The sequence below is a fragment of the Bos grunniens genome, chromosome 3 (assembly GCF_055505025.1).
Source record: "Bos grunniens cultivar Pamir isolate PY7600 chromosome 3, Bosgru_T2T1.0, whole genome shotgun sequence".
Lineage (NCBI taxonomy): Eukaryota > Metazoa > Chordata > Mammalia > Artiodactyla > Bovidae > Bos > Bos grunniens.
In genome coordinates, this window is record NC_141167.1 from 109,503,956 (window position 1) to 109,523,007 (window position 19,052).

The 19,052-nt window shown below is 53.2% G+C and overlaps 1 protein-coding gene across 5 annotated transcripts in view; it reads left to right on the plus strand.

The window, feature by feature from the left end:
* Window positions 1–19,052, plus strand: part of KIRREL1 (kirre like nephrin family adhesion molecule 1) — a 104,453-nt gene that overhangs the window by 64,244 nt on the left and 21,157 nt on the right. For all 5 annotated transcript variants that reach the window (XM_086393496.1, XM_086393497.1, XM_086393499.1 and 2 more), the window contains exon 2: window positions 17,511–17,660. In XM_086393496.1, the coding sequence (XP_086249622.1) occupies window positions 17,511–17,660 (150 nt within the window). The remainder of the gene's footprint in view (window positions 1–17,510; window positions 17,661–19,052) is intronic.

Below are 19,052 nucleotides of genomic sequence, written 5' to 3' on the forward strand. Positions count from 1 at the left end.
GTTTGCACTTCACCCGGCACCACTGGCTGGATGCTAACTCAAAGCTCTGTGCAGCCAGGGATGAGGAGGACGCTTCTCCTCGCCCTCAGCCCTTGTGACTCCTCTCACTTCCCAGGAAGACAATTCTTCACAAAGTTTTCCCAACGGGTTCTGCTGCCGCTGCTGTTGAGCTGACACCATAGCTGACGAGTTATTAAAAATCCTTCATTATTATTCTGTACCATCGCTCTCCCTCCTCCCTGCCTGCCCTGCCCCAGGCTTCCAAGGCCCATGGCTGTCACTGAGAAATGCCTGGAGGCCCCAGCCGCACAGAGGCAGGCTTTTCCACTCCCTCCCTCAAAGTGGCCCCCGCAGAGGCGGCAGCTGGCCGGAGGCACTGGGTCTCACCCAGGGCCGGGGATTCTCGCACCGGCGTTCCCGACCCGGCTTTCGGCAGAGCCCAGGGAGCTGGTGCAGGTATTTCAGAGGTCTTTCTGTCAAGAAGTAGTTGGAGACGGATCTTCCAGGAATCTTGGTTAGGGAGACATCTCAGAGGTGTGCGCATCCCAGACGACGTCAGGGACTGATGCTTCATCCCCTGGGGAGAGTGACAGGCTAACTCCATCCTCCCCCTGAGCTGGGGGGTCCAAACCCAGCTCATCCATCACACGTCCCGATAATCAGATTTGGCTGCAACAGGAGCAGAGTACTCAGCTCCTCTCCCAGGCACTGCGGCCACGGGTCCTGAGAGATGGAGAAAGCCTTGCTCCTTGGAGGAAGGATAGCCCAGAGAGAATTGTTCCCTGTTCCAGAGTCAGGGGGCCAATTGGCAAAATCTCTGGAGTGTCCTGGTGCCCTCCCAGCACCTTCCCTGCTGCGGGGCTTCCGATGGACACCCCATGAAGGCTTCCTGTGCCCTGTGTCCAGGCAGGTGACCCCAGGGTTGGAGCTGTGAGCAGGAGATAGATGTTGGGTCTCTGCTTCCTGACCTGGAGCCCATTCACTTATTCTCTGTCATATTTCTCTCTGCTCACGCTGCCTCTTCAGATCTGACTCACTCCTCCTGAGGTCTCAAGCATTAGGCTCCTTTGCCCTGAACCTCACAGTTGTGTTCCATCCCACTTTGTAGGACCCTGGGGCACAAAGTTCCAGGCAGAGAAGAAAACATGCACGGTTAGCCTGAGAATTCAGGGCTAGCTTCCCACCTTGCTTTGGCCTCCAGGTGGAGTTGTTGTCTTTTATTTGTCTCTACCCTTGATTGCCCAGATGAATTTGAACCACCTACCCAGAGGTGTGGAGGGAGAAAAAAAAAAAGAAAGCAGATTATAGTTAATGAAGTGAAACTGTAGTTAAAAACATGGCCTTTAGGATTGTGGTAGGAAGAGAGTGAGAGCTGGGGCCTAGAGTTGACCAGTGCACAGCAGGGCACTGGGGTAGGCAGGAGGGGTCAGGCTTGGAACAGGGGTGACTGTTAAGGGCGGGGGTAAAGATTCGGTTTCTGTGTTCCTATATTCAAGAAACATCTGTTGATCACTTCTGCTGACCAGACCCTGAGGGAATCTGAGATGCGTTGGCTTCTAAAAGCTCATATTCTAGTTCAGATTTGGTGTTAGAATGATTGTTAGGACAGGTTCAGATTGGTATGAATGTTTGGGTTGATGCTGGGTTAGGGGTTCTTGCTTGAGGTTAGTGTGGAAGGAGGAATCAGGAGGGTTGATGTGGGTAGATGTGTAATCGTACAGGTCGGTGTGGGGCTTCCTCCAAGGCTCTGCTCCTTGATTCCCCCCTCCCACTGCTTACCCGAGCCTGTCTCTGCTGTCTAAGGCATCCTAGACTTACTGGAATCCGTTTAATGACAGCAACCATCTGCTCTCCCTCCTGGCGATCAGCCCCTTCCTCCTTCCTCTTCGCCACCTCCTTCCGCCTCTCCTGGCAGGTGTCCTGCATGCTGCCTTTCTGGGGGCGGTGGGCCTGATACTCCTGTCCCCTCGCGGCTCATGTCCTGGGCATCTTCGTCCTTTGCCCCTCCTTCTCCATCTCCCCGCCATATGCGCCCACTCCACTCCTTTCCCCTGCACACTGCCCACCTAGCTCAGGCTCTCTCTTTCACTTCTGTGGGCACAAGTTTGGGACCGTCTCTCTCCAGTGGGGTTCTTCTGGTTCTCTGGCCTCCCCTTGTTTCCCCTCTTACCCTGAAGCAATATTTCCTCATGACTCCCCTCCCTGCTTCCCTTTTGATCTGTTTTCTAGGGTCCTGTCAGAAGACCCCTGCAGCTCTGATCTCAGCCTGCCCTTCCTTCTCTGTAGATTCCTTTCAGAGAATCTCCCACCCCATCCTTCCAACTCACTGCCTCTTGGGCTGGAGAAATTTCTTTTCATCTCCCCTCATCAGTCATGTGGGGCGGATCCCAACCGGGAGCAAATGGTTTTTGTTCAGGAAAGTCATTTCCATGGGACACAAGGGGTTGAGGAATGCTGGAGTGGGGGGCCTGGGGTCCGGAAGTGACTCTTCCTCCCTTGTTTTATTCCAAGGTGAAATAGAGTGACTCCAGGGCATCCTTTTCCTCCCTCCGTTAGCCCCACACCAAGATCTAGAGGGTAGCTGGATGAAATGCCAGGGTCTCAGGTGTGGCTTAGGAAGGAAGTTCCAGAATTATCTGAGTCAAGGTCACACCACTCCCATCCCATCTCAGAAAAGCTGCACATAAGCTGCTGAGAGCCAGGTTTCCAGAGGCTTCTATTTATTCCCCATCATCCTCCTTGTCTTTTTCTTGCTCTTGGAGCTCTCCTGTGCTCCCATGAGAACCTTCTCCCACCCCACCCTTCCATCCTTCCTTCCCAGAGCTGTGAGCTTGATTGACTCTGATACCCAGGCAAGGCATAAGCTACTCGTTGGAATGCACGGCACCCTGTCCCCCTCACAGGGAGATAATCGAGGAGGAATATTGGCTCGTCCAGGAAACGAGGTGCTAAATTTGTTGTGAGATTGGTGTCACAAGCAATCAAAGGGCGCCTCTCCCCATCGAGGGCTAGGCAGCTAAATGAGAAATCATTAGGTTATTGCAGAGACCGGGGACAACAGAGGTGGAGGAAGGAGAGGACTCCCCCCGCTTCCAACTCTCCATTTCCCTGGGGGGCAACACAGGGAGATCAAAAAGGGAAAGAAAGAATCAGAGATGCAGAGAGAAAGCATGAAGGGAGAGGCAGGCTGCTTTCTCCAGGGTTTCTCCTGTATCTGAATGGATGTCTGTGCATCCATCAGGCATGTTCCTGGCTTCTCCTCTGGCATCTGGGCTGTCCTGAGGCTGACACAGAACACAGGACAGAGAGACAAGTGAGCAGGGCTAGGTGTCTCCAGGTCAGTGAAATTCTTACAAAAATTTTGTAGCAGAAAAGTTGAAAAGGGCACGAGCACATGGGAGAAGCTGATGAGGGTCCAGGCCAGAGGGGCTGGTTTGGAAGGGATGAGAGAGGAAGATCAATACTTTCTTCATAACCCCTCTGGGAAGACTACCTGGAGAATAGGAATTTGAAAGATTCATAGCAGACACTGAATGGGAGCAGATGTTGACCTGCTAGATGTTGGGGTGGCTGTACCTGTAGAATGCTCTCCCCTTTCTGCTAAATTCCTGCCTCCTTGTTGGAAATAAGACCAAAGAGCTGCTTTGGCTTTCACATACTTTGGGGAACAGTCCCCGGTGTTCATGGCCTAGAAGAGAAGATCTCTCCATGGACTCTTGCCTTGGTCATCAGCACCAGGTCTTCCCATCAATATTCTGTAAACTTCCAACAGTAGTTAGATGAATGATTTGGCTTTCCTGGGTTTCTCTGTTCTTGGGGCATTTGCGTTTCATTTGGCAGGCAAACTGAGTCAGGCAGAACAAGAAAGATCAGGAGCAGACAGAGAGACCAGTGTTTATCAACACTGAAGACCTACCTGTGGGTGCTCCCTCCCCTGTGCTGGCTGCTGCAATTGAATACCACCATATTGAGACCCTGCTCCTCCAGCTGTTAATTACAGAGCCTCCACTGCTGGGCTCCCTCAGCTCCCCGCAGCAAATTAACATTCCGTGCCCCTTGCACATGTAGGATGAACCAAGTTAGATGGATCGATTGAGCCGCCGGTCGGAGCTGCTTTTACTTTATGCTGGATTGATCCAGATGACCCCAACTTGGGGCCTCTAGAAGCGCCTTTGTGGGAAATCTTTTTAATGGAGATTAATTGGAAAAGCCCCGAATGTCCTAGTTATAGGCAGAAAGTGCCCCATTCTCCGTTTGGGTGGCTACGTACCAACGCTGGTACGTAGATGTGCACTAACACACACAAGCTCACTAGGCACGTGAACAAGCACACACCGAGCACCCAGTCTCACACACACCATCCACCTTCAAATAGCCACCTTGGTCCTTTTGATCCTTCTAAGCCCATCCCCAGATCTTACCAGGTGGACACAGGGTGAGTCTGCAGCCTGGATCAGCCCCAACTTCTACTTCTGTCTTCCTGAATCTGGACCTCTTTCTATGTCATGCCCCCAGTCTTTCTCAACAGCCTAGAAGTTTCTGGAGGGCAGAGACAGGAATGCCCAGGAGAAACTGTTTAATTTTTAAAGAGATATGACCTTGGTTCTAATTTCTTTATCTGCTTAAATTCCCGCCACTTCCAACTGCTTGCTGGTCTTTTATGTCTCCATGACTTGGCTCACGCTGTTCCTTTTGTCTGGAATGCCCTTCCCCCAGCACTCTGGCTGTTGAAATCCATCCTGTCCTCAAGACTCAAGGCAGTTCTAATCAGTAAATGAGTGTTTACTGGATACCTACTGTGCGCCAAGCAAGGTCTACAATGTTTAACCAGTACGATGTAGAAAGGACTGACGACAAATAAAGGGCAACAAGACAGGGGTCTCAGCCCAAGGGCAGACCGGGGTGGAAGTCAGACTTGGGAAAAATTCATCGATGTAATGCTCTTTCCTTGACATCACTCCATCGGGACCCTCATCGTGCCATCTTGCCCAGATATTCGAGTAGAAGCTAGGTGGTGGCAGGAACAGGTCTGTCGTCTTGTTCACTTTGCATCCCGGAGCCCAGGGCCGGTTGGTAGTAGACACTCCTAAAATGCTTGTTACATGAATGAATGAATGTCGAATTGAGTTGACGTCCTCTGGGTGCGGGTGCTTTATCCATTCATTCAGATCATCGTATGATAAACATTTATTGAGCACCTATTGTGTGCAAAGCACATTCTGGGACAAACACAACCAACATCATATCTGTCACCTCAAGGAGTTTGCAGTCTCTTCATGTGAATAAGGAGCGAGAATAAAATACAATATAGTTAGTTACAGAATAAACTGCAGGTCTCAAACTACACGAAACATTGAAGTTTCATGGTTATTTGCCATGGGACCAAAGTCTTACTTAAGCCTTGACTGCCAGCCTAGATGGTTTTTTGAACTGTTTTTTTTTTCCCCCTGCAGATGGCTCTGTTCAGAATTCCTTCTTTTAAACTTCAGTTCTGCAAATCATTTCAGTCCACCTTGATCGAACTGTTACAAATTGATTATTTGATAGGTGTGTGTCCAAAGTAAGATATGAGGTGTGTGAATAGAATCATAAAGAGCCAGAATTGAAAGGGATCTTAAATATTATCCAGAGCCCTCTGGAACATTGCTGTCTGGTGGTCATCCACCCTTATCTTGAATACTTCTAGTGACAAGGAGCTCACTGCCAAGTGCTACTAGAAAGTTCTTATGTGAACTAAAAAAATCTGCTCCCCTGGGAGCCACAGTCATTAATGTCCATTCTAGGGGTTTGTAAGGAAGGCTCAGCGATGGAGCCTGGGGATTTGCCTTTGTTATGGGCGTGATGCATGTCTGCCAAGGCAGCCTTTCTCAGAGGCACTAGTGCGGAGCCAGAGCCAAGGTCAAGGCCACTCGTCAGAGCCCCATGCCCTCCCAGGTTAGTTGCTCGCCTGGCTCTCAGAGTCAGGTAGTCCATCTGGAAGTGCTGGAGAATCTGCAGAGTCCCCTGTGCTGAAGGGTTCCTGACTCTAGGAGGCGATTAAGGTCTAACACCTGGATCTGACCTGCTGCTATTTCTTTCTTTCTTTCTTATTCTTTAACTTTGAGGTGGGTGGAGTATGAGTTGATGCAAAAATATAACAAAGCTTATTAAACTTAGCAATGGAGAAGTGTCCGCAAGAGGTCCTGTCTGGTCTCTGTGCTGTGCTTAGTCACTCAGTCATGTCCGACTCTTGGCGACCCCCGGTAGCCCGCCAGGCTCCTCTGTCCATAGGGATTCTCCAGGCAAGAATGCTGGAGTGGGTTGCCATGCCTTCCTCCAGGGGATCTTCCCTACCCAGGGATCAAACCCAGGTCTCCCACATTGCAGGCAGATTCTTTACCATCCAAGCCACAAGGGAACCCATGAATACTGGAGTGGATAGCCTATCCCTTCTCCAGGAGATCTTCCCAACCCAGGAATTGAACCGGGGCTCAGAAGACCCATATTTCCTTCTGGATCTTTTGGTTTCCGGTTAAAGAGGAGAATGCCTTCCTTTCTGCTGCCCCAGCCCTCATGTTTCTGGATTTCTCAGAGTTAAGGCTATTTATTCTGGCAACTTGTTGGCTCAGATGGTAAAGAATCTGCCTGCAATGCAGGAGACCTGGGTTTGATCCCTGGGTCAGGAAGATCCCCTAAAGAATGGCATGGCAGCTCATTCTAGTATTCTCGTCTGAAGAATCCCATGGACAGAGGAACCTGGGACACTACAGTCCATGGTGGTCACAGTCCATGGTGGTCGCAAAGAGTCGGACACAACTGAGTGACTAGCACTTTCACTGAAAAGTGCCAGAAGACGTCTATGGAGACGGTCTGGGGACCAGCCTGCATTTCTTCCTGGGCTTCGAGCCTGCCAGGGGGCTTCAGGGGTACAGTGCTCGCTACTTTCAGATTGTATTCTGAAGCCGTATTCATAACATGGTAACTAAGAATGTTAAAGCAAGCGAGGGAGCTTTCAGAGTGGAACTTGTAGAGGCCCCTGTGCCTCCCTGCCTGAAGGGGGAGCCAGAGGGAAGTGGTTCACGGTGGGAAGAGGGAATGGGGTCAGACCCGAGGATGGACTTCTTGTTTCCTCGGGGTTGGTAGGTGGCTGACAGGTGACACACTGGCTTCCCTCCTGGTGGGCACACTGCTGCCCAGGACAAGAATGCACTAGCCCGCTGTGGGCTCCTATGGGAGGGGGAGAAATGACTCGGGCCCCCTTTCATTTGTGGGTAGACACCAGGGCCTTCCATGGGCTGCCTTAGGAATTACCTCAGATCCAGCCCACCTCATCCTCTCCTCCTCCCCCACCTTGGCTAATCCTTTCCAAAATCCCTTCCATTTCTCAAGGATTTCACTCCTTTACTTTGACCTAAATGCTCAAGACCTTCAGTTGAGGCCAGAGGGTGGTAATCCGCCCCAGATCTCCCCGCCCATCTGCCTGCACAGCCCCCAAGGGCCTCTGCTGGCCCCACCCCTTCTCCTCCTCGGTTCCCTATCCCAGATGGTCCTGTTCCCTCTCCCAGATGGTCCGTTACACCTTTCCTGACTCTCACTCCCCATTTACAAATGACGTCTTCCCAGCTTCTCCCTTGCTGCTTCCCCAACTTCTTTTAGGGAAGGCAGGGTGCCCAGGTAAAGACTCCTGACCACCCCCCCCATCTTGCCCCCATCATCATCGCAGGATGAGGAGATCTGGGGCTGCACCCTGACCCTGGGGGAGAGAAGCCTTCTGTAACTTGGAGGCTGCCACCAGAATTGTGGGGGGGGCATGCTTCCCCCAAATACCTTTTCCCTTTTACCGACCCCAGGGTTCTTCAAAATAAAGGTTCTGAACTGGTGATTAAGGTCCTTTCCAGCACCAGCCTTTAGATTCTCTCTCTAAGTTAACATTCTCTTTCTCTGTTCTGTCTCTTTGTCTTGTCCTCTGTCCCTTCTCTGACTTTGCGACTGTCCTCCTCGGCTGTCTCTTCTGCTTCCCTCTCTCTCCCTGCCTTTTGCTGTCTTTCTCCGTCTTACCCTCTGTCTTCTCTCTGAGCGAAGTCCTTGCCGGCCACCTGCCTCCTCTCTCCTGCACTGCCCTTCCCTCGCCCACTGAAGCCAGGTTGAAATTCAATTTTTTCAGTAGACCATCCACCACCCCTGCCACCCTCCCCACTTTCTCCTCCCGCCTGTCATACCTGCTCCAGCCAACCCCACTTGGGCTTGCAACGCTGTTGTCCTTCCCATAGAACATTCTCAGGGTCCCCTGCCAGGGTGCATTTGCATAAAGTTGTCAAATCAGGTCTGGCCCAGGTGCCTCAGGCTGGCAGGGCAGAGGGGGCTAGACAGCCAAATACAGCAGGGTGGGGGGAGTGTTCCCAGCTGCACCTGCCCATCTTTTTTAATTCAGGAGCTTGGACATCCTTGTGAGTTGGTCTGGGCTGGCAGGTCACTTTGGAGACCCAGGATTGCCTGCCCTCTTATCCTCTCTTTTTTTTCCCCACCATGAACCTACTGGAAGGGAACCAAAGACTGGCCTTTCTCAGCTACTGTCTTAATGTCATAAACTTGCAGCCTTCCTTCCACATGCCTGCTGGAAGGAAAGGCCAGGATGGCCCTGGGTGTGCCAACTCTCTCACAGTCTGGAGCACTGGGCTGAGTCCTTAGAAATGTCAGCAAGGTCCACCTGAGGCCCCGGAAGAGCAGCAGATGCAGTAGAATCTTAGAACCTCAGAGCCAGAGAGGTCCTTCAGAGCCTAGCACTTTACCCCCTGCTCGTTACAAAGAGCTGAGACCCAGAGAAGTGAAGTGACCCCTCCTCCCCACCCCGCAAAGTCCTGCTGCTGGGTGGGTTGGAATCAAGACCGGAAAGCCCCTGCCTCCTGACTTCTGGCCCATTGCACTCTGTCCCTCCCGGCAGGCAGTGATGGGCCAGTTCCCCTGGCCTCTTTCAAGGTTCTGTTCTGGCCTCTTGCAATGACTAACACGCTGGCCCAGACCCTAAACTCCTGTGTCCTGTCACCATGAATACCAGCCCTGCGGCCAGTCGCTCTGGTCTGTTCAATGCAAGGAAACCAGGCCAGATTGTGGCCACTTATAAAAGCCCATCTGGTCCCTGGAAAGATTCCCCTTCAGCTGTCCCTACCAAACCCCAGCCTTGGAGATAGACATCAGGGTGGCTTGGCCAAGCTGGTTGAAGGGAGGGACGGGAAACTGGTTCTTCTGCCTCTGGCTTTGACCTTGTGGGGTGAGAAAGGACCAAACACGGGAAGAGGGTGAAGTTGGAGTTGAGGCGTCTGTTCCTCAGGCCCGTGCTGCCCACTGGGTCTTTTCCACTTCAAACTGTGATGTGCAAGCAAAGTACTTTGGTATGGTAAATGCTGGTGGGTAGCAGGGTCGGGGAAATAATAGTCTTTGAATGCTTAGTAACTTGTCATGGGGGCATCCATCTGATATCTATATCACCAGACCTCTACTCACAGCCAAACCCGAGATTACCTGCTGGAAGCAAGTCAGTGCAGCTTTCTGACTCCTGACCCCTGACTCGTCCAAGAAGAGGCCTTATAGTCACTGGGTCACATCACATTTGGACATTTGGATTCTAGGCTGGGCCCTGTATAAAGCAGAGTCTACAGAACCACAGCCCTCATGCCAGTCAGCTAGATGGAGTGGTACTTTCCTCCTGGCAGCTTCTCTCCCAAGGGTCCTGAACCTGCTTCTCTCTTTGCCTCCATGTCTCCACTGTGGGGCAGCCAGGATCTCTGTCTTTCCTCCTAGGTTCCATGTCTTTGCCCCACCAGCGCTTGCTCTTGCTTTCATTTTCTCTCTCTGCAACCCCCCTTCCTCCCTTCCCCCCCCTGCCTTTTCGCCTCTATCAAAAGTGCAAATCTCTCTTTCTTCTCTCCTCTCCCTTTTGCTGGCCTAGCCCAGAGAATCTCAATCCTCTTTTCTCCATGAGAGAATCCAACCCAGGGGAGGGGCCCTCTCTGGCTGTTGTATTTTTCATAGAGAGGGAGAGGGGATGGCTGGGGAGGGGGAGAGAGCCTGAGGGAGGGTGGGAGAGCAAAGATGTGAGGGCAGAGAGAGAGAGAGGGAGGGTGGCAGGAGGAAGAGTAGAGTGTGCAGAGATTTAGTTCCATCTGAAAGCTGTCGGTGCGAATCAAAGGCTTCCCTTTGAACCAGCAGCGATCTGGAGTGGTGAGCATGGGGACTGCTCCGGCCCAGGGGGTTCATTACTGCTCGTTTGATAAATCTGGGGAGACAGGGCTTGGCCTCCGCCACCCCCATCTCCTGCAGCCCGGCTTCCTTGGAGGCTCCTGTGCTTGGCCCCACTCCCTCTCTGGTTCCCAGCTGGCCTGGTGGGCAAGGCTCCGGGAACATGACCACCAAGGTCCATGTGCCAAGACACGAGTGCCGCAAGGCGCCTGTGCAGTGTATTTGAATGCAGAGGTGCAAGAGGGTGTGTGTGTTTGTGTGTGTGTGGGCACCAGTGAACATATGTGCTTATATGTACATGTGTGCACAAGAAGTACACAACTGTGTCTGAGGATCTGTCAGCATTTCCAGCCTCTCTACGGTAGATGTAGAGGTCACTTCCTAGTTTTCAGTCAAAAATGGGATTCAGGGACTTCCCTGGTGATCCAGTGGCTAAGACTCCGAGCTCCCAGGGCAGGGGGCCTGGGCTCAACCCCTGGTCAGGGAACTAGATCTCACCAGTGCAGACAAGTAAATATTTTTTTTGAAAAATGGGATTCAAGGACTTCTCCCAGTGGTTCAGACTCCTCGCTCCCAAAGCAGGGGGCACAGAGTTAGATCCTTGGTCAGGCAACCGAGATCTCACAGGCCACATGGGTTGGCCAAAAAGAAAAATTTTTTTTTAAGGGATGGAAATCTCACTGTCTTCACCAGGCTTTTGTTGAAGCCTGGTCCCCAGTCCCGGGAACACACCCCTGGGAGCACATGTGTTCACACGCAGAGGTAGGGACAGGTGGCCTCTTCTGTGCTGTGCGGAGGAGGAGGAAGGTGGAGAGCTAGCTGGGCTGGATAGCAGTGTCGCCCCAGGACACTCAGGGTGGGGAAGGAGGGGTGACGTGGTGCTGAGAGACAGGAGAGAGTGTCCTAGAAAGGGGACCCTGCCAAGGGGAGACAGAGAGGCCCCAGTCTGCACAGTGGCCAGAGTCTGAGCTGAGAGGCCCGGGGGATGGTGAGAGACCAGGATGGAGAGATGGCATTCCAGGGGAGCCGGGTGTCCTGGCCCCTCACTGTGCTTGCTGGCCCAGACTCTTCCCAGCTGTGTGCCTGGAAGGAAGCTGCTTATCTCTTTGAATCTTGTGCCCTTGTCAGGGCTAATAATGGAACCTACAGTATCAAGTTGTCGGGTGCATTGAGTAAACTAGTCTCAGTGCGGTGCCCGGTACAGTGACTGGCACGCCATAAGCAGGGGCTGTACAAGCCCCACGACTCCTACTAGGGTGTTGGTGGCTTAATAGATGGCGTTTTGTGATTGACTGAAACCTCTAGGTGCTGGTAACGGACCTGCCAGGCTTTGGACCCGCTCTCCGTTCATGTAGGAACATTTACCCAAGCCTTCTCTGATGGATGGTGGCTGCATGTGGGGCAAAGCCTGAGCGGTTACAGAGTACAGGCCAGATCTGAGAAGGGGACATTGCCCTTCTGGGAGGTAAACACAGTTAAGATGCAGGTCTGAGTGTAGAGTGGAGATCAGAATAGTACATGAGTGCAGGGGTCGGGGGCACCAGAATTTCTCTGGGGTGGTTGTGGTGGGTGGGAGCGGAGGCGGGGGGGTGGCATGAGTCCCATACATTCAGGAAATGCTTCTTGGATATTGTTACGGCACAGCATGGTACCAAGAGCAGGGTGTGTGTGTGTTAGTCATTCAGTCTTGTCCGACTCTTTGCAATCCCATGGACTGTAGCCCACCAGGCTTCTCTGTCCATGGAATTCTCCAGGTCAAGAGTACTGGAGTAGGTTGCCATTCTCTTCTCCAGGGGATCTTCCTGACCCTGGGCTCAAACCAGGGTCTGCCGCATTGCAGGCAGATTCTTTACCGTCTGAACCACCAGGGAAGCCCCAGGGAGTATACTGCCTAAAAGTCCTGAGTTCATCCCCATCTCTGCCGCTTCCTTATTTCCCTTTACTCTAACATGGAGACCATAACCACCACTGTGCCGGGAACAGTGTCTCTGAGGCATGGGCAGCAGCGCCCAGTACATAGTCAGCGTCTTCTAATCGGGAGTTAGCATTACTAAGGAACATGGCTAGCTCTGAAGGAAAGGAAAATTCAAGCATCTCTGTTCTCCAGCGGCTCCCAGGAGACAGGGAGAGGCAGAAACGCACACACATGAGTAACTTTTAATCCAAAGCAGGCTGTGATAAGTGCTAAAACGAGAAGCTCAAACAATGGGGAGGGAGAATAGGGAGGAAGCATCCCAAGATGAGGGCCAGAGGTGCTTTGAGCTGTGGGGTAGGGTGGTGAGGCCCAGGGTTAACTCAGAAGGAAGGAGGGCTGGGGGGGCATCAGGGAGGAGCCCAGAGGCCTCTGCCCTATGGCACCCCTGGTTTGCTCTTCTCATTTCTCCCCAAGGTCCCTCTGTGCTCTCCTTGCCCTCCCCACCCTGTTCAGCTCTTCACCTGCCTGCAATCCCTGCCTGAGCCTCCTTGGAATCTCCTGTCCTAGTGACAATACTGGGGCGGGGGCACCTGGTGTCTGAGATGCCCCAGCCTCCTGGCAACATGTCTAAAGGATGGAAACAATCTGGAGATGAGGCCCTGGCGCCCTGTGACCACACTCACCATCACCTCCCTGCCCTGCTGTCCTTGTCTTTCTCTGCGTCCCCATCTGCCTGCCATCCTCAGCCTGCCTTGGCCTGGGTTTCTGTGGCTCGCTGGGTTTTTGTATCACTAGATCTTTGCTGGTGCTTGTCTCTCTGTGTCTCTGCCCTGGGCACGTGTCTTCTTTTTTCCTGGGCTCTTTCCAACCAAGATCTTCTCTTCCTCTTCCCTTCCTGCTTCTCCTCCATTCTCTCTCCTCTCTCCCTCTGCTTCCCAGCGTCACCAGCGCCCCTGCCAGGCTCCCTGTTGGTCTGTGAGTGTGCGAGCTCCCGTGCACCCGTGTGCAGCACACTTCCTCTCTGCCTGCCTTCACAATGGCTGCTTGAGCGCTCACCAACATCTGCCAGTGTCTGAAGACAGGGAAGCAGCAGGCTGAAAGCAGAAGGGAATTCACTTAGACACACACATGGGGCTTTGCACTTGCCCCAGACTGGAGCTGCCAGACAGGAGAGGCTGCTTATTCGAGGGCCCTGCTTTTGCTTCCGAGGCTGGTCTGTTGTCAGCATTCTGTTTGTGCTCAGGCCCTTCTTGATTCCCCTCCCACCTGGCTCCCCATCCCACATAAGACCATTCCCCTGCATTTTTAGTATTTCCTGGAAGTAGCGTGTAGATGTGGCAATGGGGCTGACATTTCACCCCCATGCCATGCAGACTCCGTTCTGTGTCACATATGTCACAGCCGGTGGAAGACCCAGGCCACCAGGACTTCTGAGGCATGTGTGTGTTCTCTGATTTGTGTGTGTGCTTGTGAGGCCGCTGGTACCAGTTTCTGGTGCCTTCTTGACACCCAGTACCTCCTTTTCAGTTGTAAAGCGACCTCTGCCCTTCCTGTTGTGCCTGTTGATGCCTATATCTCTCTGCTCACTTTCTAGGCTTTTTTTCTCAGCAGTCCCCATATCCCCTCTTCACTCACCCCCATCATTGCACCAGAACCTTCCAGAGTTCTGTTCCCCTCCCTATCCCAGCTCTGCCCCACATTCCCTGCTTCAGGGAGCCCCCCAGGCCTGCCCCCGGCATTCTTACTCCTCTGCCTGCAGGGAGAACCCTGTCCTGCCCTCCCACTCTCCTGCCCTGCCTGCCTTTGCCGCAGTCCATGAGCCTGACCAGGAGAACGGGGTATCTGCCTCCTTCCCTGATGGGGTTGCATGGGCAGGACTGTTTATTCAGGCATTTGCTCATTCTCACTCCATCAATCAACAGACTTATTCACAACTCCTTTGTGTGCCTGGCAGTCAGGCCCTGTGCTGGGTGATGGGGCAGACGCTCTGAGTGACACAGTCCAGACGCAAGGAGTTCTCCCTGGGCAGGACAGGGGTGGGTAGTGCAGCAAGGTCTCGCCCACTAGCAGAAGTGGGAAGTGGGTACAGAGGGCTCTGACAAGCAGGGAGGACTTCACAGGGGAGGTGATTGTTTGAATTCCAAGGGAAGGGGAGGGAGCAGTGTTCTGCTCAGGAAAGGCCTGTATAAGGACCTGGAGACAAGGACAGAAGCCTAGGGTGTGCAAAGAAGAGTGAGTAGGCCTTGGCCGTGGCACAGCAGGCTTAGGGCTTTCTCCTAATCGTGATCCAGGTCAGGACAACCCACGGGCATCTGGACTGTGGCTCAGATACTTCTTGGCTGCAGAGGCTGTTTGGGGGTCAGCAAACACTGCCTGTCACTTTTGCAGGCTCAGGATCCACAGGACCTTTCCATTGAGTTAAACTCCTGAGACCCTTTGTTTCTACTCCTCTCTGGACTCTCTTGGGAGTCATTGCTTCCATCCCCCTGTCTCCAGACTAAATTGCTTCAACCAAGCCTACGCCAAGACGGAACTGTATTTCAAAAACCCCAGAATGACAGATGTCGTCTGTCATGTCACTGCTCAGGTTTCCATCCGTCCCTCTGATTATCTAACTGCCCAGGATAAATAAGCTCATAGCTACCATTCAGAGAGCACACTCCAGGGAAGGTACCAGTCAAATCATCCACCTCTTCCCATTTAACTCTCCAGCAGTCCAAGGTAGATGTCATTGTCCCCCAGTTCACCAGTAAAGAGTATGAGGCTCAGAATAACTTGGCCACAGTCACACTGGTAGGAAGTGCGTGGCAGAGGCACTACGCAAACCAAAGTGTTTCCTAAACCTCTACTCTTCAAAGGGACTTTGCAGTCCTTGGCCCAGACTTGTCACTGTATAGGTGAGCACATGGAGGAGACCGAGAAGGGGCAGTGACAAGGCCAAGGTCACACCACTCCCTCTGGCGAGACGCCCACCCATCTCTGACTCGAACTCCCAGGGCCTCCCGCCTCCATCCTGCTGCCTCCTTGACCTACCAGTGGACAAGGAACCAGCTTCTCACTGTCTTCAGGAGACTTCAACAGGAGACCAGGGTGTCCAGGCCCCATGCAGGAAAGCTGTGAATATAAATTCCATCTCTGAGCCAGGGTGCACAGGCCACTCTACCCGGGAGCCCTTGACTTGGGCTCCGGGGGCCGTGGGAAGGAGAAACGTGCGTGTGGAGAATTTGCAGCCTGTAGCTGCACTAGAGAAATGCGCAATGATATGAATAAATTTGAATAATAATGAGGGCAATGACTGAATTAATAATACCGGCTGCTCACCTGACCCACCTCTCCCCCAGGATATCAGCACCTGTCACCCTAATCCCAGGAAATATGGGTGAGCCTTTTCCTTTCCCCTTAGAAGACATAGATGGGCTGTCAGATCAGGAGAGTTGGGGAGCTGCTGTTTTTAACTTCCTGACACCCTGGAGACCCAAAAAACTGGATTTACACACTTAACCAAGAGAGGCTGCCTTGTCGTAGTAAATCATATGCTGGCCATCAGTCCACTCCTAGCTCTGCCCCTTTCTCACTTGGTCTCCTTGATATGCAACGACCAATGTGGATGCCAAATGTCCAGGGAGATTCAGAGAGAAGAGACAGTGTGGGCCTTGGCCTTGCGGAGAGGTTCCCATTCTAATGGAACAGGTGAGGGGGGCAAAGACTGCCACCCACAGCCGCCCTCTACCCACAAACAAAAGCATGGAAGTAGCCTCTGATAGCTTGGGAGAGGAAATTCCATGGATAGAGCTGTGACAGCAGGGCTGAAAGGTGGGACAAGCTGTGTTTGCCTAGGGAACTAAAAGATCAATCTAGGAGGACTTCCTGGAAGAAGCAGGAAGGTGAGGCAGTTTCGGGAAGGTGAGAAATGGAGCTGGAGGAGGAAAAAGAAGAAGGGAGGGATGAGAAGAGTCCTGTTCCTGGTGAATAAGAGGGAGGTCTTGGAATGGGCAGGGGACCATTCATTTGCATACTCGTAGGAGTGATGGAGGATCAGAGAGATTTTGGAAAGCTGGGTTAGGAAAGAGTTGGATCTGAGGACTGTGGTCTCTAAAAACTTGGAAGCTGGGGAGGGAAAGAGAGGGAGGAGTCCCCAGAGTTCCGGGAGAAAACTGATTTGGGTTACCGAGTGTGACAGATTGGGGACGTGCGTGGGAAGCCCCAGACCTCTCCCTGTGCTGTCCCGCAGCCCTTCCATCTCCTGGGGCCCAGCGCGGGAAGCTGACAGTCACAGTGCAGTGCCCAGGACTGCCCACCGCCAGGCCGACCAGCGGTGGCTGGAGTGGGGGGGCGGGCAAGGGGGAGAAGAAACCTGAAATCCAATTCCCTGCTCCATTTAGGCTCTGCAATTAAAGGCAATTACTCTGCAGTTCTCTAATCAAATGCTCCCGGCCGAGCTGCCAGCCGGGCAGCCATGTGTAGCTCCGGCAGCCAGAGGGAGAGTGGAACGAAGTCACGTGGCCCTGTCAGCTCCCACGGGGCGGGAGGCTGGGCGTGTGCTGGTGTGTCCATTGTGTGCATGCACTCATGCCTCCAGAGCTCAGGGGCAAGGGGTGAACACGGGACCAGACAAGCGTACAGGAAGTGGGTTCAGAGCTACTTTGTTTGGGATCTGCCACCAGCCACCCAGGAAGCTTATTTATACACATACAGGTGGACGTGACTGTCCCACAGAATATGTCGTTATGTCCTCGCTGGGTGCGTCCCAGGGGGGATTGCAGTTGGCGTAGTTGCACTCGTGTGTCACCTTACTTTGGCTCGTGTACACAGGTCCAAGCGGGGATATGGGAGGATAGTCACCTCTCAGGGGTTTCGGGCAACCGTGCTATCAGCAGCAGCCTGTGTTCTGGATTCGTCACCCAGTGATGTGGGTGTGGGGACGGGTGAGCCCTGGTCGCGGTAGCTGAGGAGGAGCCCAGGACCTGAAGTGCTTAGGCTCAGGTTTGCGTCCTGCTCTGTCCTTAACTCGCTGGGTGCCCTTGGGAAAGTGACTCTCTCTCCTCAGTGTCCTCGTCTGAACAAGGAGAGGCTTGGACTAGCTTGGTCTCTGAGGCCTTTACATAACACTGCACCACTTTCTATGCTTACTGAGCACCTCAGCTTCTGAAACCAGTCCCATGGGCCATGGAAGGAAGGAAGAATCAAGGGCCAGCACATGGCTTCTTGGAGGGAAGGGTTTGGGGCTGACGTTGGGTAGGGGCCAGAGGGTCCAGCTTCCTGGCCTGCGTCTCTCTCTCGGGCCACCGCGGGGTGGGAGCGGAAGCCTGGGAGGCACGGCCTCTTGTGCAGCCCTCTCCTCACTCATCTCCTGACCCCGTGCCAACTTTGGCTTTGACAGGGACCCAGACCCGCTTCAGCCAGGAGCCAGCCGACCAGACCGTGGTGGCCGGACAGCGGGCCGTGCTCCCCTGCGTGTTGCTCAACTACTCGGGGATCGTGCAGTGGACCAAGGATGGGCTGGCACTGGGCATGGGGCAGGGCCTCAAAGGTGAGTGGGGCAGCCCAGCACCTAGCCTACCCATCTTGGCCTCCATCCTCCCACCAACAAAGAGTACTGGACTCAACATCCTTTCGTTCCCCACCACATTCCTTCTCTGGGCTGTAGCCTCCCCTCTCCCACTTCTGTGTGAGTCGGTCTCTCTGCCTGTCCCAAGCTCTCTCTCTGCTGATGTCCAAGCTCCACAGCTCTGCCTGTCCTCCTGGGTTGCAGACTGGCTCACAAAGGGCCAACGGGAAGCCCAAGGAATCAAGGGAAACCAATAGACCTTTACGTAGGACAGCTTTAGACAGACAGACACCACGAGAGGAGCCGCAGGCAGCCAGGCCAAGCAGGAGGGGCTGGGAGGCTCCAGAGCCCCCTGCAAGAGCCAAGGGAGCACATAGCAGCTTCTAGGTCCTGCAAGTGTTTCCTGCCAGCTTGGCTTTGCTCCAGCCTCTCTCTTGCCCCCTGCCCAGGCAGTGTCTGTTCTGTGGCCACAAATTCATTGTAATTTCAGCCTAAGCGCTTATTTATTCATTTAACAAGCACTATGGAGCCACTTCGGAAACAAACATAATGTGCCAAGGTGGGGACAGGGGGAAGCCTCCTTTATTCCAAAGCAAGTAAAGATACTTATGGAAAGGCCGCCTGGCAGAGTGAATGGGGGAGTCAGAACCCGCCTCTGCTGCCTTCCAGCTAGGTGACCTCAGGAAAGCCACTTCACCTCTCTGGGCCTTAGTTTACCACTGTGTAAAATAGGCATAGTAGTTGCAGTCTGCCAGCTTTATAAAAGTGTTTGTGAGTTTGGAACCAAATGAGAAAATATGTGAAAACACACTGCTCGCTGTCAAGCAGTGTAACGGTAAAAGCATGGGAGGGATTATGCATTTTTATTCTTATTGTTATCCAGGGCTTGAGACTATTTGCTGCGGGTTCCGTGCATTAGAGCAGGTAGGAGAAATTTGTCTGTATGGAGCAATCTCTATGAAGGAAGGAGAGGGGCTGGCGGATCTATTGATGATGGAAAGAGAAAGAAACTGGGAGAGAGAGAGAGATCAATAGATATGGAGTGAGAAGAATCGATAACCTCTGAACAGAGGGAGGCAGTGGGAGGGAGTTGAGGGCAGGGACCACGAGAGCTGACAGAATGTGAGGGGTGGACGAGAGCCTGGAGGCAGGAGGGAGAAGAAGGCTGGATTGGAGAAGCACAGAGGTATGCCTGCCCACAGCCGGGCGAGGCTCCTGCAGGTGAGGGGCTCCTTGGGGTGCGGGCAGGACCCTGCTTCTCGCATCCCTCCCTTGATGAGTGAGGGTGAGACCTTCGCCCGCCTTGGGCTTCCCTCTGGCCCCAGTGAGCTCATGTCTGAGCTGCAATGGCCTATATTTCCCAGTGCCCATACA